Genomic DNA, 27378 nt, shown 5'->3' on the forward strand with positions numbered 1-27378 from the left:
CCCCGGTGACCCGCAGTGGCCCTCACGTGTCACGGTGTGCTCCCAGTGCCCCCGGTGACCCGCAGTGGCCCTGGGGGAGGCCAATCCCAGGGCTGGTGTTGGACCAGCAGGCCCAGGAAGCCAGCCTGACCAGGGTGAGGCGGGCCATCCCAGGGACTGTGACTCGGGACACTTGCTGTCACTGGGACCCCTTTTTCGCCGGGGAACGATTCAGGGCTGCCCGACCCTCCCAGAGCAGCTGGGACGTGAGGTCTCGATGTTACAAACCAGGGTCAGTGAGGGAAGCAGCGGCCGACTCACCAGCCGAGGGGAAGACTTTCCGGGCCACCGAGCGTCGGGAGTAGTTTATCCTCTGTCCCTTCCGTGTGGGCTTACTGGAAGGGCTTGTCCCCAACACTTGGGGGCGTCCAAGACCATGAGCAGACAGGTGGGACTAATTCACAGCTGACACGGGGGTCGGAGAGGCTGTGGCTGTGCCCGCGGACAGCAAAGGGTCCACGTGGAGGACGGCCCCCGTGAGGACGCAGGACAGGGTCTCAGAAGTCACCCAGTCCATCCCCGGGGTTTCTCCCATTTTATCTTCCAAATAAATATCTTAAAGGGTTTACAACGTACGGAAGTGTACAGGTCAGACGTGGAAGAGGCCCCGGGTCACTGCCCAGAGGGAACAGGAGCCGATGTGTCTCCGCTTTGCTCTAGTTCCTTTGACGCCAACGTGAATGTGGTGTCACACGAGGAGCCGTTCTCACGTGCCCAGCGCAGGGCCCTCAGTCTCTCCTGAAGGAGCAGACCCACCCCAGAGGGGCCCCCTGCGCCCCTCTGCCCCTCCCCGCCGTCCTTCTGAGAGGAAGCTGTAGACTTGGGGTTCACAGCTGTTTCTAAGATTTCCCCGAGTGCCTGTGTTTGTAAATCATAGGTTTTAAAAAAGAAATCACGGTAGATTTCCTTCTGAAACATCCTTGCCCGTCTGACCCCCAACAATGGATGCTTGAGGTATAATGGGGTTGGGGCCCCTGGATTGAGCTGGTTCGGGGTTCTGTAGTCACAAGTGATGTTCTGTTGGTGAATGCACCACGGCCCGTATTCCAGAGACCCCGGGAGGGGCACACGTGTGCTCGGACGGCCCGGCGTGTGTGCTCGGACGGCCCTGCCCCCCGTGACTGTCCCTGTCCCCTGTGCAGAGACCCCGGGAGGGGCACACGTGTGCTCGGACGGCCCGGCGTGTGTGCTCAGATGGCCCTGCCCCCCGTGACTGTCCCTGTCCCCTGTGCAGAGACCCCGGGAGGGACACATGTGTGCTCGGGCGACCCGGCGTGTGTGCTCGGACGGCCCTGCCCTCTGTCCTCTGTCCCCTGTGCAGAGACCCCGGGAGGGAGCACACGTGTGTACAGATGGCCCGGCGTGTGTGCCTGCCGATGCCCCACCCCGTGACCGTCCCTTTCCTCTGTGCAGAGACCCCGGGAGGGGCACACGTGTGCACAGACGGCCCTGCGTGTGTGCTCGGACGGCCCTGCCCCCCGTGACTGTCCCTGTCCCCTGTGCAGTGACCCCGGGAGGGGCACACATGTGCTCGAATGGCCCAGCGTGTGTGCTCAGATGGCCCTGCTCTCTGTCCTCTGTCCCCTGTGCAGAGACCCCGGGAGGGAGCACACGTGTGCTCAGACAGCCCGGCGTGTGTGCTCGGATGGCCCTGCCCCCTGTGACTGTCCCTGTCCCCTATGCAGTGATTCCAGGAGGGGCACACGTGTGCTTGAATGGCCCGGCGTGTGTGCTCGGACGGCCCTGCCCCCCGTGACTGTCCCTTCCCCTGTGCAGTGATCCTGGGAGGGGCACACGTGTGCTCGAATGGCCCGGCGTGTGTGCTCAGACGGCCCTGCCCTCTGTCCTCTGTCCTCTGCGCAGAGACCCCGGGAGGGGCACACGTGTGCTCAGACGGCCCGGTGTGTGTGCTCAGATGGCCCTGCCCCCCCTGACTGTCCCTGTCCCCTGTGTAGTGCCCCTGCCATCGGTGGTTCCGCACATGCACTTCGATGTCCAATTTCTGGAGAAATTCGGGGTCACTTTCCGGAGAGAAGGCGAGACTGTCACGCTCAAGTGCACGCTGCTGGTGACGCCGGACCTGAAGCGGGTGCAGCCCCGGGTGGAGTGGTACCGGGACGGTGAGTGACGCCCCCCGGGCGGAGTGGTACGGGACGGTGAGTGACGGCCCCCGGGCGGAGTGGTACCGGGCCGGTGAGTGACGGCCCCCGGGCGGAGTGGTACCGGGCCGGTGAGTGACGGCCCCCGGGCGGAGTGGTACCGGGATGGTGAGTGACGGCCCCCAGGCTCCCCGCCCTCCCTGTGCCGTGGGAGCTTGAGCTCGGCCACGTTTGGGCGGAACGACTGTCAACTTCAGTGTTGACTTTCTTTCCTCTTTCCCCCGAGGTGGCTGCAGGGGGCAGAGCCAGTGGAGGGTCAGGGCGAGCCTGGAGCCTGCCCTGGACCTCGAACTCCACCCGGGAATGGGGGGGGGGCTCACCGGGCGTGCCTGGAGTGAACACGTCACCAGAGAGTCCCATAGCTCCCGAACGAGGCTCTCGCTGACCCAGAAAGGAGAGCGAGCTAACGTGTTAGCGTGTGTCGGGGGCGGGCTGTGCTCTGAGTGTGACGCTCAGTGCCCACGGGGACTCAGGGAGAGGGCGGCCTCCACCCTCAGTACAGGCGGGAGTGAAGGGCACCTCCTGGCTCCTCCCAGGGAAGGGCGGTGCTGGCGTGGGCCCTGCGGTGCTGGCGTGGGCCCGGCGGTGCTGGCGTGGGCCCCGGGGTGCTGGCGTGGGCCCGGCGGTGCTGGCGTGGGCCCGGCCCTCCAGCTCAGGCTCCGGGTTCCTCGCCACCGTGCGCCCCGGGCGCCTGTCCCAGGGGTGGTTCTGTGTGCGCACTGTAGGCAGGGATGTGCCTGCCCTCCCCTGGGCTCGGCTCCTAAAGGCAGCGGCGTTCTGTGGTCAGGACCTGACCCGTGCAGAGTGGCAGAGACCCCGGGCCCTTCCCGCCCCAGCACCTTGGTCCTCCCGGGGGGCAAGAATCGATGTCTTAGAGCAGGGTTGGTGTACAGTGCTGGAGACGGCCCAGAACCAGTCGCGATCCTTGGCCAAAAACATGGCCCTGCTGTGCGTGCCGGCCTGGTTCCCCGGGAGCACAGGTGTGGCGTGAAGACAGATTACGGGCGGGCGGGCAGGCGGATGGAGGGGAGGCTCCCAGCTGCTCAGGGGGGAGGGTCTGTGTGCTCCACACGGAGGCCAGAGCCAGGAGAACAGGCCCTGGGCACACGTGGCTGCGCAGGGGCGGGGGGGGGGGGGCGCTGGGGTGCAGGGGCCTGAGGACCGTGACTTTCTGTCGGAAGAGAACACAACGGTCCTTCCTTATCTGCTGTTTCTCCTTCCGACGTTCCGTGGAAGCACGGTCCAGAAATAGCAAGTGGAAAATTCCAGAAGTAAACAATCCCTAACTTTTCAATCGCCTGCTACTCTGAGTGGCCCGATGAAATCTCACACCGTCCTGCTGCCCCCTGCCAGGACGTGACCGAACCCTCTGCCCGTGTGAGCTCTCCCTGCCCGGGGGTCACTTAGCAACCCGCTCAGTGAGCAGGTACTGGTCACAGGGTCACAGGGCTGGTGCTCAGCGCCCTCATCGTCCTGAATTGCGGCCCCAAAGCCCAGGGGTGGTGACGCTGGCAGTTAGGTTACGCCAAAGAGAAGCCAGAAGGTGCTCCCCTTAAATGAAAACTTGAGCACAGTACAATCCCACATTGAGAGAGAGAGAGAGAGAGACACCACATTCCTATAGCTTTTATTGCAGTATATTGTTACCATTGTTCTGTTTTATTATTAGTTACTTTTTTTTCGTCTCTGGGCCTGATTTCTGAATTAAACTTCATCACAGGTGTGTGTGCATAGAAAAGAAACAGGGTTCAGTACCAACTATCCACGGTGGGCGTCTTGGAAGGTGACCCCTGGGGTAAGGGTGACAGCTGACCGCCGTCGTGACCACCATGGTGACCACGGCTGCTTTTATTTTCCAAGGCGCAGAGCACGCAGGACAAAGAGCAGGGGGCCAGCGGAGCCTCGTTCGCCCTTGGCGTTCTAATTTAAGATTGATTTTCCAGTGTGAGTTCCGAGGTTCTCAGTCACCCTTTCCAGAGACAAAAGAAACTCATTTGAGGAGAGTTTTCTAATGTCCCCAGAAAGTGCCGTCAGCGTTAGGACTTCTTCCAGTGACAAGATGCCTGGGGTTCTGGGGACACGTGTACCCACCCTGGACCGTATGAAGGGGACACGTGTGTCCGAGGGGCCGTCACCCACTGTCTAGGGACTTGGGACCCACAGGGGACGTGGCTGAAAGGGCAGCTGCACGCTCACCACCCCGGCGAGGTCCCTGCAGGCTTTGTAATTCAAATAGAGGCCAATGGAGACCTTTTTCTGCGGCTTACTTTCACACATTAAGAGGCAGGGAGGTACCTTTTACTCAGTACAGTCAGTGCGCGGAGAGCCACCTGGTGGCCGACGTCCTCCGACGGAGTCAGTGGACAGAGCGATGGAGGCAGGGCTGCCCCGGGAATCAGGGCGCTTCGGATAAACCCAGTTCATCGGAAGGTGAAGCATTTTAGCAACAGAGTATTTTTAATTGAGGCGTGGACACGGCCCCGCCCTCTCCGTGTGATTGTGCCAGGTGGGGGAAGCCCAGCGCTTCTGGGGTCCCGTTGCTCGCCTGTGCTGACCTTTGTCCCGTGCGGCAGGGGCGTCCTCGCCCTTGTCTTCGCCTGGGCGTGGTTCTTGGTGTGGAGCGGCCCTCGGACCCAGTGGGGTCGCCCGGCTGCCCTGTGCAAACACAGCGTACACAGCGGTCCACCCGGGCGTGGGTTCTTGGTGTGGAGCGGCCCTCGGACCCGGTGGGGTCGCCCGGCTGCCCTGTGCGAACACGGCGTGCACAGCGGTCCACCCGGGCGTGGGTTCTTGGTGTGGAGCGGCCCTCGGACCCGGTGGGGTCGCCCGGCTGCCCTGTGCGAACACGGCGTGCACAGCGGTCCACCCGGGCGTGGGTTCTTGGTGTGGAGCGGCCCTCGGACCCGGTGGGGTCGCCTGGCTGCCCTGTGCGAACACGGGCATGCACAGCGGTCCGCTGGGCATCCGTGGCGGCCCCTGGAGCCCGTCTTCCCGTCTCTCTCAGATGTGCTCTTGAAGGAGTCCCAGTGGACGAAGATGTTCTTCGGGGAGGGCCAGGCCTCGCTGACCTTCAGCCACCTGAACAAGGACGACGAAGGCCTCTACACCTTGAGGATCCTGTCCAGAGGGGGCGTCAGCGAGCACAGAGCCTTCCTGTTCGTCAGAGGTTCGGTGGGCTGGGGGGGCGGGTGTGGGGGTTCCGGGGGCCCTGGGCCCAAGGGGGGGTGAAGGACGGGGCAGAGGTGGGTCTGACGCTGTGGCGGGCCGCGGGTCCGTGAGGCCTGTCAACCTCAGTGGGGACGGGTGGGAGCCGGGGCTCTGCTCCCTGGGCATGGACTAGATCGCTGTTTGACCCGGGAGCACGCTGAGCTGCTGCTTCTCCCGGGCGTTCGCACAGGAACGAGGGTGCGGAGTGGGAATGCCAGCGAGCGCCCCCGGCACGTCCTCGCTCCCTCTCTGGCTGCCTCTGGACGTGCTCAGCAGGGAGGGGCGAGGGTGCGGCCGTGGCGGCTGCTGCTGTCCCCGCCGCCTCCTGTGAGTTGCGTGCTCGGAGTGTGAGCAGCCCCCGCGGGACTCTCTGTCAGGGTGGTGTGCTCGTGTTCTCTCGCAGACCACAGAGTGTCCTCTTCTGTGGAAAGGAAAACAGTTCACAATGTACCAGGCACGGTGTCGGGCATCTTATATGCATCTCACAGACAGAAGCACTGCTATGGCGTGTATATTTCTGTAGTACATGTAAATGCCTGCCGTACATAGGCGTGTGTAAACAGGGATATGTGTGTCTATGTATCCATCACACAGATACATATCTGGTATATAAAATGCATACATAGATATATATATATGGGTAAAATTATATGTATTATATACAGTGTTCCTGTGTGGATATGTGCATACACGTCTGCAGTCATTGATTCCTATCCCAGTTTTGTTAGGAAATGTCCTTGTTCTGTCCTTTTCAAGGGAAGACGTGGAGGGTTGGGGGCGCAGGGCGGGGCAGCTGGGGCGTCCCCTCACAGGGCCCTGGGCTGCGTGTGGGGGGGCACCTCCCTCAGGGTCTCCCATGTCAGGAGAGCCTTAGCTTTCACTGTGCTGAGGAGACTGGAGCAGGAAGCTGCCTGCTCGGGGCGCATCTGAGCCCCGGTCCTGGGAACACCCAGGTTTTAGACGAGGAGGCGAAACGGTCAGTGTCCTGACTGGGCAGCACTGCGGTCTTCTTCCCGCTGGGATTGACCCTTCAGAACAGGACCTCCTGCCCCAAGGTCACAGACCAGCCCCAAGGTCACAGACCGGCCCCAAGGTCACAGACCTGCCCCAAGGTCACGGACCGGCCCCAAGGTCACGGACCGGCCCCAAGGTCACGGACCTGCCCCAAGGTCACGGACCGGCCCCAAGGTCACAGACCTGCCCCAAGGTCACGGACCGGCCCCAAGGTCACAGACCTGCCCCAAGGTCACAGACCGGCCCCAAGGTCACAGACCGGCCCCAAGGTCACGGACCAGCTGTGGCCGAGTGGCTGGATGTGGGATGGACCCAAACGTTTGCTCACAACATGTCAGAAAACAAAACAAAATTCGAAGTCTTCAAATTTTCTGAGGACTTTGAAATACAATATAAACGCATCCAAGGTCCTATTTCCCGGGTGCTAAAAAGACCACGTTATTATTATCGACTCCTCTGTGGGTTTCTGACGTCACGCAGTTGGGGGACCATTCGTTCTCAGGAGAGAGTAAATGTTACCTTTGGGTCCAGCTGTGCAAACTCATCGAGTGGAGCATGGCATAGACCAGTGGTCAACCTGGTCCCTACCGCCCCTAGTGGTGGTCAGCCTGGTCCCTACCGCCCCTAGTGGTGGTCAGCCTGGTCCCTACCGCCCCTAGTGGTGGTCAGCCTGGTCCCTACCGCCCCTAGTGGTGGTCAGCCTGGTCCCTACTGCCCCTAGTGGTGGTCAACCTGGTCCCTACTGCCCCTAGTGGGCGCTCCAGCTTCCATGGTGGGCGGTAGCCAAGCAACCAAAGTATAAATAAAAAGATAGATTTAACTATAGTAAGTTGTTTTATAAAGATTTATTCTGCCAAAGTACTTGGTAAGTAATTATTATGTGCTTTCACTTGCTGTCACTCTGCTTTATAAATTTTATAAAGTAAAGTTACTTCCCTACTTTATAAATCACCATGACTGTGGAACCGGTGGGCGGTTAGAAAATGTTACTACTAACAGAGATACAGAAGTGGGCGGTGGGTATAACAAGGTTAACTACGCCTGGCATAAGGGATAGAAGGTTTTGAGTTTAACTCGTGAATTTGTGTACATTTCTGGTCACCAACCCATCACGGTCACATAGTCCTGTCCCTGGGTGTGAGGATGAGATGGGGGTTCAGTCAGGTCACATAGTCCTGTCCCTGGGTGTGAGGATGAGATGGGGGGTTCAGTCAGGTCACATAGTCCTGTCCCTGGGTGTGAGGATGAGATGGGGGTTCAGTCACGGTCACATAGTCCTGTCCCTGGGTGTGAGGATGAGATGGGGGTTCAGTCAGGTCACATAGTCCTGTCCCTGGGTGTGAGGATGAGATGGGGGTTCAGTCAGGTCACATAGTCCTGTCCCTGGGTGTGGGGATGAGATGGGGGTTCAGTCAGGTCACATAGTCCTGTCCCTGGGTGTGGGGATGAGATGGGGGTTCAGTCAGGTCACATAGTCCTGTCCCTGGGTGTGGGGATGAGATGGGGGTTCAGTCAGGTCACATAGCCCTGTCCCTGGGTGTGGGGATGAGATGGGGGTTCAGTCAGGTCACATAGCACTGTCCCTGGGTGTGGGGATGAGATGGGGGTTCAGTCAGGTCACATAGCCCTGTCCCTGGATGTGAGGATGAGATGGGGGTTCAGTCAGGCAACCGGAGTCTCAGCTGAAAAACGTTTTCAACAGGCTTTAAAATGTCCCCAGTCTGGTGACTTTCATCGTGGCTCCTGTCCCTCCCTTGCCCCCCAGACGCTGACCCGCTGGTGACGGGGGCTCCCGGAGCACCCATGGACGTGCAGTGTCGTGATGCCAACCGAGACTACGTCATTGTCACCTGGAAGCCGCCCAACACGACCACCCAGAGCCCCGTCATCGGCTACTTCATTGACCGGTGAGTGTCCGTTGCGTTCTTTCAAGGATGGAAACATTCCTGGGATGGATATGGTTGTGGACGACATATTAGGATACTTTTTCCAAACTCAGGTTCACGACTCCATTCCCGATGGGCTCTCGGTTCTCGCTATGTGGTTATTTAACGCTCCTGAGGCCTGGTGAGTCTCACCAAACGGGCAGGGCTCGGTGTAGACACCGCCCTAGACGGCACTGTTGCCGTGGGGGTCGTGGTGCCTGCTCGGCACCTGCTGTCCCTCCCATGAGCTTCTCCAGATGCGCTCTGAGCAGGTTTGTGGTCCTGCTGAGGGTCTGGCCTGGGTTGGGGACAGGTCTGGCCAAGGAGGGTCACGTTCAGCCCTGTCCCTCCCCCTGGAGGATGAGAGACCGGCCTGGTGACCTGTAGCTGTTCTTCTCTTCTGAATAAAGCGTTCCTCTTGTTTCCTAGTGAAAGGCATCCACACAATGTGGGAACTCTTCTCTGAGATAATAACCGACACGTAGGTCACTAAGCCCAACGAGGGCGACGCTGCCATGTCCCTCACTCGGTGAGGGGCCCCCGCCCAGGACAGGCAGAGCAGAGACACCAAAGTGCCTGGGCCTGCGACTTACGCCTCAAATAGACATGCCAGTCACTGACAGAAATGGCAGTTGAAGGAGGCGAATCCAGGAGTTAGACGGAAGGGTGCAAGCTACTGGGCTATAAGCAGACGGTTCTGGGTGGGAATTTAAGGTCTTATATACATACAACACAGCGACAGAAGCTGGTTTCTTTGAGGAAAATGCCAATCAGTTTGGTTTTGGGCATTCTGTGGAGTAAGTGTTCTTCACCCCAAGAAAGCTGCTGGTTTAGCTACAATGCTCACGTCAGGGTAACGTTTTGAAATGCTGGAGTCAGGTCCGCACCGGGGCCGGGGTCCTTCAGGGTGTCCTTTGAATAAAGAAAATACAACCCCCCCCCCCCAGAAAACAAAACAAAGGCTGTTTCCCACTCCGCTGTGACATTTGGTGATTTTCCCAACCATCTGGCCAAGCGCGGTCTCACGCCCTCCTCGGTCAGCCCCCCTTCGGCCTCACTGAAACGACAGGAGCGCAGAACTCGGCTGCAGCTGGCTAGCACGCGTGGGCCACAGCGCCTTCACGAACAGTTCTGAACAATCAGGGGAAAAGAGAGTGGGTTTTCTACAGCGAATGTGCAACCCTGACCCGAACTCCTCTGAGAGACGGACTTTCTCCACTCCCTGTTCTCTCCCGTGGGGGCTGGGTGCGGGGTGTCGGCATTTAAGTATCTTAGCCTTTGAAAAGGGGAGGCCAGTCTTTTCTACATTTCCAGATTTCTGGTCAGGACTTAGTAGTTTCAGGAGACTTCCAAATTCCACAGAGAAGCGTGCTAGCGAAGAACATCTTACCATTGTTGGTGTGGACCGTGAGTCGGCCCCTCAGGGGCGCTGACTCAGCTCCATGGTCAGGAAGCCTCCGGGCAGTATCCTTCCTCAGCCTGGGCAGCAGAGTGGCCGGGGTGGGGGTGGAGGGCACCCTGAGATTTGTGATGTGAGTTGTTCAAGAACCACCAAGAATGGGTCTGAAGTGACATCTGCAGGACAGATTTCCCCAGTGTGTTTGAAGTCAGGGACTGATCTTAGCCTCTGAATCATAAAGGCTCAGGAGTATATATTTCCTATGGAGCTGCCTTATTTATACTGTTTGTGTAAATCAGTGTTTATTTATTTATTTATTTTTCTTTTTTCTTTCTTTCTTTTTTTTTTTTTTTTGTATTTTTCTGAAGCTGGAAACGGGGAGAGACAGTCAGACAGACTCCCGCATGCGCCCAACCGGGATCCACCCGGCTCGCCCACCAGGGGTGATGCTCTGCCCACCAGGGGGCGATGCTCTGCCCCTCCGGGGCATCGCTCTGCCGCGACAGAGCCACTCTAGCGCCTGGGGCAGAGGCCAAGGAGCCATCCCCAGCGCCCGGGCTATCTCTGCTCCAATGGAGCCCCGGCTAAGGGAGGGGAAGAGAGAGACAGAGAGGAAGGAGGGGGGGGGTGTGCCCTGGCCGGGAATCGAACCCGGGTCCTCCGCACGCCAGGCCAATGCTCTACCGCTGAGCCAACTGGCCAGGGCCAAATCAGTGCTTATTTTATTTTATTTTTTCAATTTAGTGAGAGAAGGGGAGGAAGAGACAGACTTCTACATGCGCCCGACAGGGATCCACCCAGCATGCCCACCAGGGGGAAATGCTCTGCCCATCTGGGGCGTCGCTCTGTTGTAACCAGAGTCATTCTAGCACCTGAGGCAGAGGCCATGGAGCCATCCTCAGTGCCTGGGCCAACTTTGCTCCAATGGAGCCTTGGCTGCAGGAGGGGGAGAGAGAGAGAGATAGAAAGAGAGAGAGAAAGGAGAGAAGCAGATGGGTACTTCTCCTGTGTGCCCTGGCTGGGAATCGAACCCAGGACTTCCACACACCGGACCAATGCTCTACCACTGAGCCAACCGGCCAGGGACTTAAATCAGTGTTTTGATCTTACCCATGGGAGACTGTTTCCTGCTATGGTTGTTACACATTCTGTGCGTGTCGTTATGTGTATGCCCGTCTATACTCGTCAGCCTGGTCCCAGTGTTGTCCTCTGCTCTCTTTGGTTTGAAGATGTGAAGTGGGAACCAACAACTGGGTTCAGTGCAATGACTCGCCTGTGAAAATCTGCAAATACCCCGTCACCGGCCTGTTTGAAGGGCGGTCCTACACGTTCCGCGTGAGGGCCGTCAACAACGCCGGCGTCAGCCGGCCGTCCCGGCCCTCGGAGGCTGTGGCTGCCCTCGACCCTGTGGACCTCAGAAGGCTACAAGGTAGGTCAGATGGCACGTCCCAGCTCTTCCCGGGAACCTGGGGGCCGTGCTGTGTGATCTGCTCTTTCTCCTTGACCCCGGTGGCCGAGGACCCTCGAAACGTTGTCAGGGGATGGCCAGGGCAGCGGCATCTCGAGGTCCCCCACGAACGTCCTTTGACGGGCGGCAGCTTTTTCTTGCTCTCCACCAAAGTCCAGTTAAATCGGTGCAGAATTAGACTTTTCTTAGTCCCTTGATGTTATAATTTCAACACGTAACGAAACTTAAAAGGTGTTGAAACCGAGCCAGTCCATTGTGAGATTTTAAATTTCACACGCTGCAGATTCCTTAGTGGGATTGGACCCTGGGTTCTGGTCGTACGTGAGCCGCTGGGCCTCCCTTCCCTGGGTGGCCTCTCAAGTCCAGTACAGAGAGCTGAGGCACCGAATACCGTTCGGACTGTTTCCAGTGCCAGCTCTGAGTTCTTCAGGGCAGTCACGTGCTGTGACCATCGTCACGAAGGCGATGGCACCTTGTGCTTCTCAAACGTTGGACGTCAGATTGAGCCTCAGCCTTTCTCTCTGCAGCCGTCCACTTGGAGGGAGATAAAGAAATCGTGATCTACCAGGATGACCTCGAAGGTAAGTCACTGTTATACCTGAGGGATTTGGGGTTGATTAGAGGCTGGGGGGGGGGAGAAGCACCCACATGGCAGGGATCCTCTTTACAGGTCCCAATAAAAACTGCAGGTCAAGCCTGCAAGCTTAAGGTCTGTAGACGTTAAAAAGATAGCGAGACAGAGTGAGAGAGAGGGTAATAATCAAGGTGAGTGGACTCGTGGACATTATTGTTGTCATTTGGGGTTCACGAATGTGTTCTTTTGGGGACGGGTGGAAGAGAAACCCAACTGAACCTCAGATTTGATTCCTGGCGGATGCCGGGTCCCATTCTCACACATCCCGTTACTGGGACAGTTCCTGGGTCAGTACTGGGTGGCATTGGTTTAAGCAAAAGTTTTACTTGTCATGTTTAAACTAAATGGATTGAGTCTCCCCTGTCAAGTAACATCCTGTTGGATTTTAGGAATGCTTCTTAACATTCCTTCCAGAGATACCCAGAGGATCGGTTTACTAAGAAGGAGGAGCTGGCATGATTAGTCAGAAATCCAAAGATTTTTAACTGGACTTAAAATTAGAGGACAGCAAGTGGAGATTTAAAAACAGAAAGAATTCGTTAGTGTGGACCCACCGTCGTCGGAGCTTGTGAGCTCCCCTCAACGCCGTGCCAGCCCCCATGTTTGCTCCGAGCATGCCGGCTCGGTTTTCCCATCAGCCCCCACACGGCGTCCAAGATTGTACATTCTGCCTCCGTAAAGACTTTTCTCTGGTGTCTCAAAGCACGCCTGTCGTTCCGCAAGGACACGCTTTGCGAGTTCTGGTTCACCCCACAGTGACACCCACAGCCGGGCCAAAGCCTCTGTGGGCAGGGGAACCCAGAAGCCAGCTACGATGCCCCCTGAGAGAGCACCAGTGGAAATAATCTGATCAAGGTGGACTTATGAATTCTTAAATGACCGATTAGAACATAGATCGGAGTGAGTGAAATTGGCTGATAATCGTATCGGAAAAGCAGTCCTTATAGCAGACCAGCCTCTAGAAACAGGCGTCTTTGCCGTGTTGGGGGAAACACTCTCTGTACCCACCCCAGCGGACAGATGGGACCAGGGCGGGGACAGGGATCTGAACTGTCCTGAGTGGGCAGGTCGGAGTTAAAGCCCCGGAAGCGGTCACCTGGAGCAGGAAGGTGTAAGTTGGGGTGTGAAGGTGGTGTAACCCTGATGAAATCTGCGGTGTGTCAAGGCCACTGCGGAAAGCAACAGGGATATGAAATAGTATAATCCAGTGAACCGTTCCAAGGCCGGACCCCGGCATTCTGGGGAGAAGGCTGTCTTCTCACGCACAGACACAGACTCGTAAAATAGCCAGATAACGGAACAGCGCGTGTTCAAAGCAGCTCGGCTTCCCGATGGATGGAGCGGGAGTCTGGTGCCCACTCAGCTGACCCGCTTCCCACGGGGGCGGAGCCACAGGCGAGGGTTTTCTTGTCTGGTGCCGACAGGGCTGACCCGCTTCCCACGGGGGCGGAGTCACAGCGCGGGTTTTCTAGTCTGGTGCCGACGCGGCTGACCCGCTTCCCACGGGGGCGGAGCCACAGGCGAGGGTTTTCTAGTCTGGTGCCCACTCAGCTGACCCGCTTCCCACGGGGGCGGAGTCACAGCGAGGGTTTTCTAGTCTGGTGCCGACGCGGCTGACCCGCTTCCCACGGGGGCGGAGCCACAGCGAGGGTTTTCTAGTCTGGTGCCCACTCAGCTGACCCGCTTCCCACGGGGGCGGAGTCACAGCGAGGGTTTTCTAGTCTGGTGCCGACGCGGCTGACCCGCTTCCCACGGGGGCGGAGCCACAGCGAGGGTTTTCTAGTCTGGTGCCGACCCAGCTGACCCGCTTCCCACGGGGGCGGAGTCACAGCGAGGGTCTTCTAGTCTGGTGCCGACCCAGCTGACCCACTTCTCACGGGGGCGGAGTCGCGGGCGAGGGTTTTCTCGGCCCTGCTCGTTTACTTTCCCGCGAGGAGGCAGGTGTTCTGGCTCCCAGGCCTGTGCCGTCACCGAGCTAGAGGCATTCTCGTTCTCGTTCTGTTTCCTTCCGACTCTGGGACCTGTTCTGAGGCTCAGTGTGCACGGCTGGTTCCGGGAGGTGGAACTGCGGATGCTGATACACTTGTGTTCAGTGTGCGTGGCTGGTTCTGGGAGGTGGGACTGCAGATGGTGATACGCTTGTGTTCAGTGTGCACAGCTGGTTCCGGGAGGTGGAACTGCGGATGGTGGTACACTTGTGTTCAGTGTGCGCGGCTGGTTCCGGGAGGTGGGACTGCGGATGGTGGTACGCTTGTGTTCAGTGTGCAGGTGTCCGTCTCCCGAGCGGGGCTTCGCACGGGGCCAGAGGGCATTTCCGTGGTCTCTAGAACAAATCAGGAGTGAAGCAGAAAGCCCTGGACGCAGGTGGGTGCGTTTGGAAAGTTTGTGCATTCACTCAGGTTAAATAGTGCACACTTATAATTTAACCCAGGGGTGGTCAACCTTTTTATACCCACTGCCCACTTTGTATCTCTGTTAGTAGTAAAATTTTTTTACCGCCCACCGGTTCCACAGTCATGGTGATTTATAAAGTAGGGAAGTAACTTTACTTTATAAAATTTATAAAGCGGAGCTATAGCAAGTTAAAGCATATAATAATAATTACTTACCAAGTACTTTATGTCAATTTTCACTAAGTTTGGCAGGATAAATCTTCATACAACAACTTACTATAGTTAAATCTATCTTTTTATTTATACTTTGATTGCTCCGCTACCGCCCACCATGAAAGCTGGAGTGCCCACTAGGGGGCGGCAGGGACCAGGCTGACCACCACCAGGGGGCGGCAGGGACCAGGCTGACCACCACCAGGGGGCGGCAGGGACCAGGTTGACCAGCACTGGTTAAACCGATGGTTAGTTGGAGAAAGGGGTTCCACGGTGTTTCCCAGCAAACCCAGTTCTGGGTGCCAGAGTGTAGGATTCGGAACGGCGTCCCTTGTCTGACGGTATCTCTTCCCTTCCTCGAGCCGACCTTTCTCTTTTCACATTGTTTTTGGTGGGAAAGAATGGAAAATGCCCTTGTTTCAGTGACAAAGGAGCGTTCCTCTTGTTGGTTAAGAAAATGACTTCTCTGCTCTTCTAGGATTTTTTTTTGCTGAATTTTCCTAATCACTTTGATCTTGGCTGCTGTCTCTCTTGAAACATTGCAGTCAGTTTCAAGCCTCTTCTCGTCACATCATCTGACAGTCATTCTTGAGTTGCTCTGCTGAATGAGGGACCTCTGTTCTCGCCCGGGCAGACTGGCTCCTGCAGGGACGGGGCTGTTCTCAGTGGCCGGTCCTGTCCGCAGACCTCCAGGGCCCTGTCTGGACCCGGGTCCTCTGTGCTGACGGGTCCCGTTCGTCACCGGCTCAGTGACTCTTGTGCATTCTCGTCAATCCATCACCTTGGGGGCCGTGCAAGCCTCAGAAAAACTTCGGGTTTCATGGACGTAGAGAAAAACCCCCCCAGGTGGATGGGACAAAATGCAGGATTTGGGGTCAAAGACCTGGACATGGATCCCGGTTCTGCCGTTTGACGGCCGTGTGATCTCAGCAGAAAACTTCCTTTTCCTGAGTCTGTGTCCATCTCCCACGCCCGTTCATCCGCCTTGACGTGACCCGTCAGACACGGCTTCACAGAGGTGTTGCGATGCCCGAGCCAGGCTGAGGGCTGGCCGGCCGCTGTGCTGAGGACGGTGCACTGGGGAAGCCGTGGGCCACGTCCTCACCGCTGTGCTGAGGACGGTGCACTGGGGAAGCCGTGGGCCACGTCCTCGCCGCTGTGCTGAGGACGGTGCACTGGGGAAGCCGTGGGCCACGTCCTCGCCGCTGTGCTGAGGACGGTGCGCTGGGGAAGCCGTGGGCCACGTCCTCGCCGCTGTGCTGAGGATGGTGCGCTGGGGAAGCCGTGGGCCACGTCCTCGCCGCTGTGCTGAGGACGGTGCGCTGGGGAAGCCGTGGGCCACGTCCTCGCCGCTGTGCTGAGGATGGTGCACTGGGGAAGCCGTGGGCCACGTCCTCACCGCTGTGCTGAGGATGGTGCACTGGGGCTGTGCTGAGGACGGTGCACTGGGGAAGCCGTGGGCCACGTCCTCACTGCTGTGCTGAGGATGGTGCACTGGGGAAGCCGTGGGCCACGTCCTCATTGCTGTGCTGAGGATGGTGCACTGGGGCTGTGCTGAGGACGGTGCACTGGGGAAGCCGTGGGCCACGTCCTCATTGCTGTGCTGAGGATGGTGCACTGGGGAAGCCGTGGGCCACGTCCTCACCGCTGTGCTGAGGATGGTGCACTGGGGAAGCCATGGGCCACGTCCTCACCGCTGTGCTGAGGATGGTGCACTGGGGAAGCCGTGGGCCCCGTCCTCACTGCTGTGCTGAGGATGGTGCACTGGGGAAGCCGTGGGCCACGTCCTCATTGCTGTGCTGAGGATGGTGCACTGGGGAAGCCGTGGGCCACGTCTTCGCTGCTGGCTTTTTGCTCATTTGCTTGTCCTTCTCCGGTTCCCCTCCCAGCGGCTGGGGGTCAGGACGGCTGTCTGTCTCCTTGGCTTCCTGGGGCCACGCTGCTTCCCCTCCTCTTTTGTCCCTAGGGTCCCCGGCCAGCTTCCAGGGCTCATGCTCCTGCATCGCCCAGGGCGACCCCGAAAGTCTCACTCACTCACCTGAGCCTCTTCCCAGGGCAGGGGTTCCCTGCTGACAAGACCTGGGTTCTTCCTTCTTGCGTCACATGAAGTGCTTCCTACCCTCTCCGTTTCCCTGTCCCAGCTCTGCAAACAGCCTGCCTTCCTGATCCGAGCGTGCAGGGCGTGGCTTTGTGCCCGGGGCTCACTCTCCTGATCCCAGCGTGCGGGGCGCGGCTCTGTGCCCGGGGCTCACTCTCCTGATCCCAGCGTGCGGGGCGCGGCTCTGTGCCCAGGGCTCACTCTCCTGATCCGAGCGTGCAGGGCGCGGCTCTGTGCCCGGGGCTCACTCTCCTGATCCCAGCGTGCGGGGCGCGGCTCTGTGCCCAGGGCTCACTCTCCTGATCCCAGCGTGCGGGGCGCGGCTCTGTGCCCGGGGCTCACTCTCCTGATCCCAGCGTGCGGGGCGCGGCTCTGTGCCCGGGGCTCACTCTCCTGATCCCAGCGTGCGGGGCGCGGCTCTGTGCCCGGGGCTCACTCTCCTGATCCCAGCGTGCAGGGCGCGGCTCTGTGCCCGGGGCTCACTCTCCTGATCCCAGCGTGCGGGGCGCGGCTCTGTGCCCGGGGCTCACTCTCCTGATCCCAGCGTGCGGGGCGCGGCTCTGTGCCCAGGGCTCATGCGCCCACACGACGTCCGGTGTTTCCTGCTGCTCTCTTCTGGGGTCTGCGTCCTGTGTCTCCCAGCTTCTCTGAGACGAGCTGCCCCGACTCCGTGTTCAAAAGGCAGCCCCCTCGCGGGAACACTCTCAGCTCGTGCCTACGTCTCTGCGCTGGTGGCCCGTGAGGTGGGCTGAGCTCTGAGCCGGGACTCCTGCAAGAGGAGATGAGACGCCGCGTGGTCTGTGCTGTCCCCAGGGGGCGGGTCAGTCCTCGCCAGTGGCACCGTCCCCAGAGCGGCTGGGTTTTACTCAGGTGCTAAGCTCATCATATTTGCTGTCACAGTTATGGGGACTGTGGTTCAGGGACACCTCTACCCGTCATGAAGAGTGCTCACATCCAAACGTACACCTTGACACCTCCCGTGGCATTAAAACCAGGCGTGGCGGGCGGGGGCGGGGGAGGAGGCGCCGACGTGTCTGATGGCAGAGGCTCTGTTGTAGCTGTTTGCAGAGGCTTGCGGCTGGCTCTCTGCAGTTTCAGACAGTGGGGTCACAGTGCTGGGGACAGGGTGGAGCTTGGGCAGCACCGGGAGCCACCTGCGTGAGGGGTTGGCGTGCGGTCCCAGGGCTCCGAGGGCACACGGGACAGAGAGGACAGGGCACGGCCCTTAGAGCAGGTGCCATTGCTCTGGGCTTCCACACTGCAGGACACAGGGGCGGAACCTTCTGGAAACAAGTCCCCAGGGCTGCCAGGGCTGCATCTCAGGATGGAGGTGCTGTGTCCATGGCTGGTCCTCCCCACTTCCAGCAGAAACGGGCGGACTCTGGACAATTCCCTCCCCATGAAGTGGCCCGCATCAGAAACGGGAATACCGGGCTGGTCTGTCCCAGTCCCTGTAGCTGTGGCTCTGTGAACCCATCCGAGCCGTGTGCTGCCTGCCTGTCCCCGAGTGGACACGGCAGTTGCCCTGTGCGGCCACCAGCCCGGTGGATGGGCTCTGAGGACCAGGGAGCCACGGGCGGGGTGGGCCTCACCCAGTTCGTTCTCCTTCCAGGTGACGTGCAGATTCCGGGGCCTCCCACCAACGTGCACATCTCGGAAAACAACAAGACCTACGTTGTCCTCAGCTGGGACCCTCCGACCCCCCGGGGCAAGGAACCGCTGACCTACTTCATTGAGAAGGTGCGGTGCCCACGGTCCCCAGGACAGCAGACCTGGGGGTGTGCCGTGTGCCTCAGAGGTGGGGAGCTCCCTGCAGAGACTGGGGCACCTCATTTACAGGAAGAGGTGTTGGGCGCCAGCCGGCCTGTGGACACCAGAGCTCACGCTGGTATCCGGGGACCGCCCGGCTCTGGCTTGGCCACCACCCCCGTGAGCGAGCCGGTTCCATCAGGTCACTGGGCTCAGAGTCCCCACCGCGCAGGAAGTCTTGGAACTGACTTCTCGCCGAAGCTTTCTCGAACCCCCAGTCCCAAGGGCTCTGAGCAGCAGGAAAACGGCTTCCCACGGCCCTCTGTGTGTTCACAAGCCGTGCGTCCTCTGGGTAGTGGCCTCGTGGAGGGATTCACACTTCAGGGGGCCGGGCACTAGGCAGTCTTAGGTCATAAAATCCCGAAAATATTTAATGCTGCTGCTGTATGCGGAGCACGGGGTGGACATCCACAGCGTCATTTGGTCAGCTGAAACGGGCCATTTCCCCCAGCTCGCTCGGGGGGCACCCTCCGCTGTGTCTCGAGCCCCGTTTCTCTCTGCAGTCCGTGGTCGGGAGCGGCAGCTGGCAGCGGGTCAACGCGCAGATGGCCGTGAGGTCCCCTCGTTACGCCATCTTTGATCTTGCCGAGGGGAAGTCCTACGTGTTCCGAGTTGTGTCGGCAAACAAGCATGGCCTGAGCGACCCATCGGAAATCACGGCCCCCATTCAGGCACAGGACGCCCTGGGTGAGTCGCCGCAGTGAGTGGCCGGAAGTTAGGACAGGCCTGCGAATAGTCGACCTCGGGGAGCTACCACTCTGTGTTGATAGAGGCACTGATGCTGCGTAGGAGTTAAACGCTAAAGTTAAACTGTCATTTCACAGGAGGTGAAGCTCTCCCTGCGACGCTGTGGTCCTTTTTCAGTGTTTCTCCAAAGTTTCATCTCCTTCCTGTGAAACTGATAAACATGTTAGAAGGATGTTCTGGCAATGGTCACTTAAAAAGTTCCCAGCCCTACGTGCGCTGGGTTCTTACCTGTGTGGCTGAGTTTCCCTCTCTGAAGATGTCAAACACTAGATAAGAAATTTCAGTCAAGAATTTGAGTTCCTTACAGAGTCTGATAAATATGATGGAAATGTGACTTCCCTTCTTACCATAGGCAGTTTTCCATCCCCAAAATCGTTCCTCCCTGCTTAGCCAAGTCATGTCTGTCCCAGGAAGACTGTGTTTAAATGGTCCCGGTGGGGGTGCAGGAGATTTTGTGGCTGTGCCCCTCTCTGTTTGTGGTCAGGTAGGGCCCTGGGCTGGCGAGCGCCCCTGGGCCGTCTGGTGGTTGGCCCACCCTCGTTTATCGACTCCCTCATCCTTGTCAAAGCTGTATCTAAAGGCCCAAATCTGGGTGGCCATTCCCTGTGGACAAAGGGGCTTGAGGTATTGTTGTGTCTTCCGAAACTCTGATGTCACTGACTGTGTGCTATTGTGTGTCCCCTACAGTCACTCCTTCCGCTCCCGGCCAGGTGCTTGTATCTCGGAACACGAAGACATCGGTTGTGGTGGAATGGGACAGGTCGAAGTGTGAAGAGGACCTACTGGGCTACTATGTGGACTGCAGTGTGGCAGGGTCCAACGTCTGGGAGCCATGCAACCATAAGCCCATCGGCTACAACAGGTGAGGCCCCTTGCCCTGCCTTCCCGAGGCCCCAGATCACTGCCTGCGAAAAAAGTTCAAGAAGCAAAATTCAGACAGGAGCCACACAGCACAGAGAGCAGTATATGCTGTGATAGCCACACCTCTGAGAAGTTCGTACAGAGTGAGACAGGAGCCACACAGCACAGAGAGCAGCATATGCTGTGATAGCCACACCTCTGAGAAGTGACCACACAATGTGTTTGATTCCTTGTTTATACCACAGGATGTGAGATTTTGAAGTGGATGAGCTAGTTCCTGTGGACGGGGCTCTATGAGATAAATGACACTTTAAAAAAAAAAAATTTATTTATTTATTTATTTATTTATTACAGAGACAGAGAGTGAGTCAGAGAGAGGGATAGACAGGAACAGACAGACAGGAACGGAGAGAGATGAGAAGCATCAATCATTAGTTTTTCATTGCCTGTTGCAACACTGTAGTTCCTTGATTGCTCTCTCATATGTGCCTTGACCGCGGGCCCCCAGCAGACCGAGTAACCCCTTGCTCGAGACAACGACCTTGGGTTCAAGCCGGTGGGATATTTGCTCAAACCAGGTGAGCCCGCGCTCAAGCTGGCGATCTTGGGGTCTTGAATCTGGGTCCTCTGTATCCCAGTCCAACGCATTCCAGTCCAACGCTCTGTCCACTACACCACTGCCTGGTCAGTCTAAATGACACCTTTATAAACGATGAATTAGAATTTAGAGGGTACATGGTGGATTTACGGCGCACGTCCCACATGCACAGGTGGGAAGCAGTCTTGTGGAGCTAAGTTGCTGAAGCACACGGCATCTGTCGTCAGGGCTGTGACGGACACGGCGTCTGTCGTCAGGGCCGTGACGGACACGGCGTCTGTCGTCAGGGCCGTGACGGACACGGCGTCTGTCGTCAGGGCCGTGACGGACACGGCGTCTGTCGTCAGGGCCGTGACGGACACGGCGTCTGTCGTCAGGGCCGTGACGGACACGGCGTCTGTCGTCAGGGCCGTGACGGACACGGCGTCTGTCGTCAGGGCCGTGACGGACACGGCATCTGTTGTCAGGGTTGTGTTGGGTCCAGTCTGAATTCGTCTTAGCTGCAGGAGACTGCAAGTGGCAGAAAGCCCTTGTAGATTCGAGGCTTAGCAAAGGCTCAGTTCTCCCCCTCCACCTCCATATTGGCTGTAAGGCTGAGTATTTGCACCCACTTCACTTGCTTCCTTAAGTTGCTGGAAGAAATTCACATGCCCTTCCTCGATACTGCTATCAGCATTGAAGAGGTCTACCGGTCCCATCCTTTTTTTCAATGAGTCTATTTTCTTAATTCCACACCGTTCTCCCTGAAAACCCAGAATTTCTAGCTGCGCTGGACCGCGGCACTTATCCCTGGCTCCCACAGTGTCAGGCTGCTCACTGAGCTTTTCATGCATGTGGTCTTCAAGCTGAGTTCAAGAATGTTTTATTATTTTATTTTATATTCTTCTTCTTTTCCAAGTGAGAGGAGGGTAGATAGACTCCTGCATGTGCCTCGACTGGGATCCACCTGACAACCCCTGTCTGGGGCCGATGCTCTGCCCATCTAGGGCTATACTCACAACCCAGCTATTTTTAGCACCTGAGGCAGAGACTCCACAGATTCATCCTTAGCACCTGGGGCCAATATGATTGAACCCATCAAGCCATGGCTGTGGGAGGAAAAGAGAGAAAATGGAGGAGGGGGAGGGATGGAAAAGCAGATGGTCACTTCTCCTATGTGCCCTGATGGGAATCGAACCCGGGACTTCCACATGCTGGGCTGATGCTCTACCACTGAGCCCACTGGCCAGGGCCTCCATAACATTTTATAAGAGACCTTTGGTCCAGATGAACCTGGAAATACAGGAATGAGAGGGGAGCATGGAGTAGGTGACTTTGACCCCGAGTGAGGTCACTGGGGATTGGTGAGGGCTCAACTCTCTGCCACAGTCAGCTGGGTGTCACCAGCTCACTTTTTGACCCTGTGTGTTCATTTGAATTAATGAACTGGGAAAATGAGAGGGAGCTAAGTTATGCACACATGGGGCGCTCAAAGGGTCAACTTCCTTTTGGTCCTGGTGAAAGATTCCAGGGACAGTTCCACCCGATCTGCTCCTGCGGCCGGAGGGGAGGCCGCCCCTCCTAGCTGTGTCCCTTCCTGTCTCCCCAGGTTTGTCGTGCACGGGCTGACCACCGGCGAGCAGTACGTCTTCCGAGTGAAAGCTGTGAACGCCGTGGGCACCAGCGAGAACTCGCAGGAGTCCGACGCCATCAAGGTCCAGGGCGCCCTCAGTGAGTGATGCTCGCGGCCTGGCTCCGCGTCCTCCGTGCGCCGGGGTGTGAGCCTCTGCCCGGGCGCACACTTAGGATGCCATTTGGGGAGGTACAGAGGGGAGGTGGTGTGAACCGTCCCCCAGAGAGCGGGCGGTTTGCAGAAACCCCTCATCAGTTAGGCCCGTGTCCTGCAAATGCCAGTGTGATGGGCAGGAACGTCCATCTGCTGGGAACACGCGCGTTGGAGACGGAGGATCATGCTGTTTCCCCGCTCACGTCCCCACGCTCAAATACACGCGTCAGGGCACGGGTTCCTCGTCTCAAAGGAGAGGCTGCAAAGAGCAGTCTCGGTGGCCGGGAATGGTCCTTGGTAAATGGCCCCAGGGGGTGTCAGACTGTTCTGTGCCCTCACGGCCTGGCTCAGTCATCTTGAAACATCAGTGTTGAGACAGGAAAGTGGTCCTTGGTAAAGGGCCCCAGGGGGTGTCAGACTGTTCTGCGCCCTCGCGGCCTGGCTCAGTCATCTTGAGACATCAGCGTTGAGACGGGAAAGTGGTCCTTGGTAAAGGGCCCAGGGAGTGTCAGACTGTTCTGTGCCTTCGCGGCCTGGCTCAGTCATCTTGAAACATCAGCGTTGAGACGGAACCGAGCCATCCAGGTCCTGACGTGTAGGGAGGGTCCTGGAACGGTGGGCGTGCCAACCCGTTGTTGGTGACTGTCACTCGGTGACTTCCCAGCAAGCCCACTGCATGCTCACACACAGGCAGGACGGGCTGAGACCGGAGTGACACACAGGACACGTGTGGGTCCTAGCACGACCTTTCACCTCCGAGAAACGTGGTTTGCTCTTCCGTTGTTTGTGTCTCCCACTCAATTTAACAATATTTTCAGCCGTTAAGATTTCTCTTCTGATAATGTTTCTAGAATTTCCAAGGAATGTCAAATCCGATGAGACTTAGGTGGGAAAATTTAGAAAAAAAAACTATATATATATTTTTGTTTTAAGGTCATTGTTCTAATCATTGTTCTCAGGAGGGACTTTCAGACAGTCCTGTCTGCTCCTTTAAGTCATTCCTGTGAGGTGAAAACCAAGTATTTGCATTTTTATTCCACACTAAGAGCTCATTCTCAGCTCACCTGTCTCTCAGGTAACAGAGGATGTGGGTGACTCAGAGTTGGGGGCCAAGGGGACGGGGAACGCAGAGCTGCGTCCTTTCCAGACGGTTAGAAAAACATGGTCCAGTTCTCAGTCTGCCGTTCAACCGAGAGCTGACTCCATCCTCACCAGTTAACCTGAGGTTTCCATAGCCGTGCGGGACGTGAGGTCTCCCGGCCTGGACGGTGTCGGTCCTCACCGGCCACGGAGGCCCAGTGGTCATTCTTCACGGGGTCAGGAGACAGCCCCTCTCGGGGTGCTGCTCCTCAGAGGGTGGCGGGGTCTGCTGCTGCAAGTGCCCGGGCCAGTTTTAAGCACTCGATCGCCCAGCATGATGGAGATAGGGGAGGTGTATTTGGACACAGCCGTGAGTATATCTGAGGAGATTCTAAAGCTTTCCTGGTTAAAAGGGAGGCCAGGACAGGGACAGAGGGCCCAGCGCTCAGGGCCACCCTCTGTTGCTGTCACGTGGGCCACACGGTGGGACCGAGACAGAGGTGCGGGCGTGGGTGACGGTCACCGTGTGTCCTTGCAGCCGTCCCGTCCCACCCGTACGGGATCACGCTCCTCAGCTGTGACGGCCAGTCCATGACGCTCGGCTGGAAGGTGCCCAGGTTCAGCGGGGGCAGCGCCATCCTCGGCTACTTTGTGGACAAGCGCGAGGCTCAGCACAAGAACTGGCACGAGGTCAACGCGGCACCCGTCAAGGAGAGGATCCTGAAGGCAGGTTTTCCGGGGGGCGTCCTGTGGGGGCCGTCCTTCCCTTCTCCTGCGGTGTCCCTGGGCTCTGGGACGGTGACCGTCCAGGAACAAAGATGGGTTCAGACCGTTCACAGCCTCGTGAGGCCCCGAGACTCTGGGACGGTGACCCCATCCAGGAACAAAGATGGGTTCAGACCGTTCACAGCCTCATGAGGCCCCGGGGCTCTGGGACGGTGACCGTCCAGGAACAAAGATGGGTTCAGACCGTTCACAGCCTCGTGAGGTCCCTGGGCTCTGGGACGGTGACCGTCCAGGAACAAAGATGGGTTCAGACCGTTCACAGCCTCGTGAGGCCCCTGGGCTCTGGGATGGTGACTGTCCAGGAACAAAGATGGGTTCAGACCGTTCACAGCCTCGTGAGGCCCCTGGGCTCTGGGATGGTGACTGTCCAGGAACAAAGATGGGTTCAGACCGTTCACAGACTCGTGAGGCCCCGGGGCTCTGGGATGGTGACTGTCCAGGAACAAAGATGGGTTCAGACCGTTCACAGCCTCGTGAGGCCCCTGGGCTGTGGGACGGGTGACCCCATCCAGGAATAAAGATGGGTTCAGACCGTTCATAGCCTCGTGAGGCCCCAGGGCTCTGGGACAGTGACCCCATCCAGGAACAAAGATGGGTTCAGACCGTTCACAGCCTCGTGAGGCCCCTGGGCTCTGGGATGGTGACTGTCCAGGAACAAAGATGGGTTCAGACCGTTCACAGCCTCGTGAGGCTCCGGGGCTCTGGGACGGTGACCGTCCAGGAACAAAGATGGGTTCAGACGTTCACAGCCTCGTGAGGCCCCAGGGCTCTGGGACGGTGACCCCATCCAGGAACAAAGATGGGTTCAGACCGTTCACAGCCTCGTGAGGCCCCTGGGCTGTGGGACGGGTGACCCCATCCAGGAACAAAGATGGGTTCAGACTGTTCACAGCCTCGTGAGGCCCCTGGGCTAGGACGGGGGGGGGGTGTCTTAGGGAGCATTTGGTGTCTTTCTGAGAAGCAGTAAGGAGGAGTGAGGGGTGACAGTTAGTGACACTGCTGTGACTGTCCCAGGCCCTGGCCGTGGGCCCCAGCAAGCAGACGTCTTTCCCGGGGACTCGGCTCAGCCACCGTCCAGTAGGAACAGTGTGGTGTCTTGTTTATCTGTATTTTCCTGGGAGTCACTGGGATTTCGAGCTTCCGAGTACGTCCCTTGTCAAACTACGCCCGGGTGAGGAGAGTAGAAGGAACATTGGTTTGGGGTGAGAAAGATCGGAATCAGGTCCTGAGCAGCCAGAGGTTGCTCTCTGAGCCTTCTGTCGGGTGAGGAGTGACGGATGAGTGACAGCTGTCGCACAGGGTCCCTCCCTCCTGCCCTCCCTCCTTTCTGGGGGTGGAACCACAGGAGGAGGCGGCTAGGGCAGCCCCTGGGACACCTCGGGCGGTAGGACACAGTGGCTCACGTGTCCCCACAGTGGGACATGTCAATGTCCAGGAGCCACCCACTGTGAGCTGAGGCTTGTGTTTAGGGGAGACTGGCAGGTCTCATCACCGTCCTGCAGGGGGTTCTGCTGTGTCTCGTGTTTGGAGATAACGCCTGTGTTGAGGGCTCCTGTGTTTAGGGCCCAGGCTCGGAGCGGCACAGCTGACCTCTGTCGCCTTCTGCGCCCACCGCCCCCATCGGGCCCACGGTCCTGACAGAAGCGCCCGCTCCTGCTCTGAGGGCCTGCTCCTCCCCGGGGAGGGAGGGCCCCGTCTGCAGGGGAGGGAGGGCTCCTCCCGGGGAGGGAGGGCCCTGTCTGCAGGAAGGAAGCGTCGACTTCCAGGTGCTGGCTGTGGGGGCGCCCTGGTCTCCCAGGGGCACCCCCTGTGGTCCGTGTGTCCCCACCACCTCCTCAGAGCAGGGCAGACGGTCTGAGGTGGAGCCCTTGTCCCCTAAGGGACCCGTGGCCAGTGTGCTGGGAGCCAGGGACAGCCAGCCCAGCCTCACGCGACAGGCCTCCGCCCGGGAGCAGATGTCCTGTGTCCCCTCCCTTGACACCCATGCTCAGTGTCTGCCAGGCAGCACCCCCTCTCTGAGGCTCTGCTCCCTCTCTGCCACAGGGCACCCCCACATCTCCCTGTGGGAGCCTTTATGGGGCAGTGAGGCCGGATTGTAGTGCTCTGTAGTAACCGCCACGGGGCAGGGGCGTGACCGCCACCGATGGGGCCATCTAGCCGACAAGGACCCCACCCCACAGCCATTCTGTACATCAATCACAAACACGTCTTCATCCCTCCCGGGGACTGTGAGGCGGCTTCAATTGCACTTACTAATTTAAATGCCATCCAACAGGTGGAGAACTTGACAGAAGGGTCATTATATGAATTCAAAATTGCCGCCACCAACCTGGTGGGCATCGGGCAGCCCTCGGACCCCAGCGAGCTGTTCAAGTGCGAGGCCTGGACCGCGCCGGAACCGGGTAAGAGGCCGCTCTCCTGCCCCTCCCCACGCCTTGCCCCCTGGGGCAGCCTGAGAACCCGGTAAGAGGCCGCTCTCCTGCCCCCCACGCGCCTTGCCCCCGGGCAGCCCGAGAACCGGGTAAGAGGCCGCTCTCCTGCCCCCTCCATGCCTTGCCCCCGGGGCAGCCCGAGAACCGGGTAAGAGGCCGCTCTCCTGGCCCCCCCACGCCTTGCCCCTGGAGCAGCAGAGAACCTGGTAAAAGGCCGCTCTCCTGCCCCCCCCATGCTTTGCCCCCGGGGCAGCCCGAGAACCGGGTAAGAGGCTGCTCTCCTGCCCCCCCCCCACGCGCCTTGTCCCCGGGGAAGCCTGAGAACCGGGTAAGAGGCCGCTCTCCTGGCCCCCCCACGCCTTGCCCCCGGGGCAGCCTGAGAACCGGGTAAGAGGCCGCTCTCCTGGCCCCCCCACGCCTTGCCCCCGGGGCAGCCTGAGAACCGGGTAAGAGGCCGCTCTCCTGCCCCCCCCACACGCCTTGCCCCCGGGGCAGCCCGAGAACCGGGTAAGAGGCTGCTCTCCTGGCCCCCCCACGCACCTTGCCCCTGGGGCAGCCCGAGAACCGGGTAAGAGGCTGCTCTCCTGCCCCCCCCACGCGCCTTGCCCCCGGGCAGCCCGAGAACCGGGTAAGAGGCCGCTCTCCTGCCCCCCCCCCCCGCCTTGCCCCCGGGGCAGCCCGAGAACCGGGTAAGAGGCTGCTCTCCTGGCCCCCCCACGCACCTTGCCCCCGGGGCAGCCCGAGAACCGGG

The 27378-nt window shown here is 58.9% G+C and overlaps 1 protein-coding gene across 1 annotated transcript in view; it reads left to right on the forward strand.

The window, feature by feature from the left end:
- MYOM2 (myomesin 2) overlaps nucleotides 1-27378 on the forward strand; it is a 90814-nt gene that overhangs the window by 32033 nt on the left and 31403 nt on the right. The window contains exons 9-19 of the mRNA XM_066237816.1: nucleotides 1995-2159; nucleotides 5203-5364; nucleotides 8185-8326; nucleotides 10973-11172; nucleotides 11739-11792; nucleotides 18162-18289; nucleotides 18862-19045; nucleotides 19793-19967; nucleotides 22153-22274; nucleotides 23948-24135; nucleotides 26471-26597. Of these exons, the coding sequence (XP_066093913.1) occupies nucleotides 1995-2159; nucleotides 5203-5364; nucleotides 8185-8326; nucleotides 10973-11172; nucleotides 11739-11792; nucleotides 18162-18289; nucleotides 18862-19045; nucleotides 19793-19967; nucleotides 22153-22274; nucleotides 23948-24135; nucleotides 26471-26597 (1647 nt within the window). The remainder of the gene's footprint in view (nucleotides 1-1994; nucleotides 2160-5202; nucleotides 5365-8184; nucleotides 8327-10972; nucleotides 11173-11738; nucleotides 11793-18161; nucleotides 18290-18861; nucleotides 19046-19792; nucleotides 19968-22152; nucleotides 22275-23947; nucleotides 24136-26470; nucleotides 26598-27378) is intronic.

The sequence above is a fragment of the Saccopteryx bilineata genome, chromosome 6 (genome assembly GCF_036850765.1).
Source record: "Saccopteryx bilineata isolate mSacBil1 chromosome 6, mSacBil1_pri_phased_curated, whole genome shotgun sequence".
Lineage (NCBI taxonomy): Eukaryota > Metazoa > Chordata > Mammalia > Chiroptera > Emballonuridae > Saccopteryx > Saccopteryx bilineata.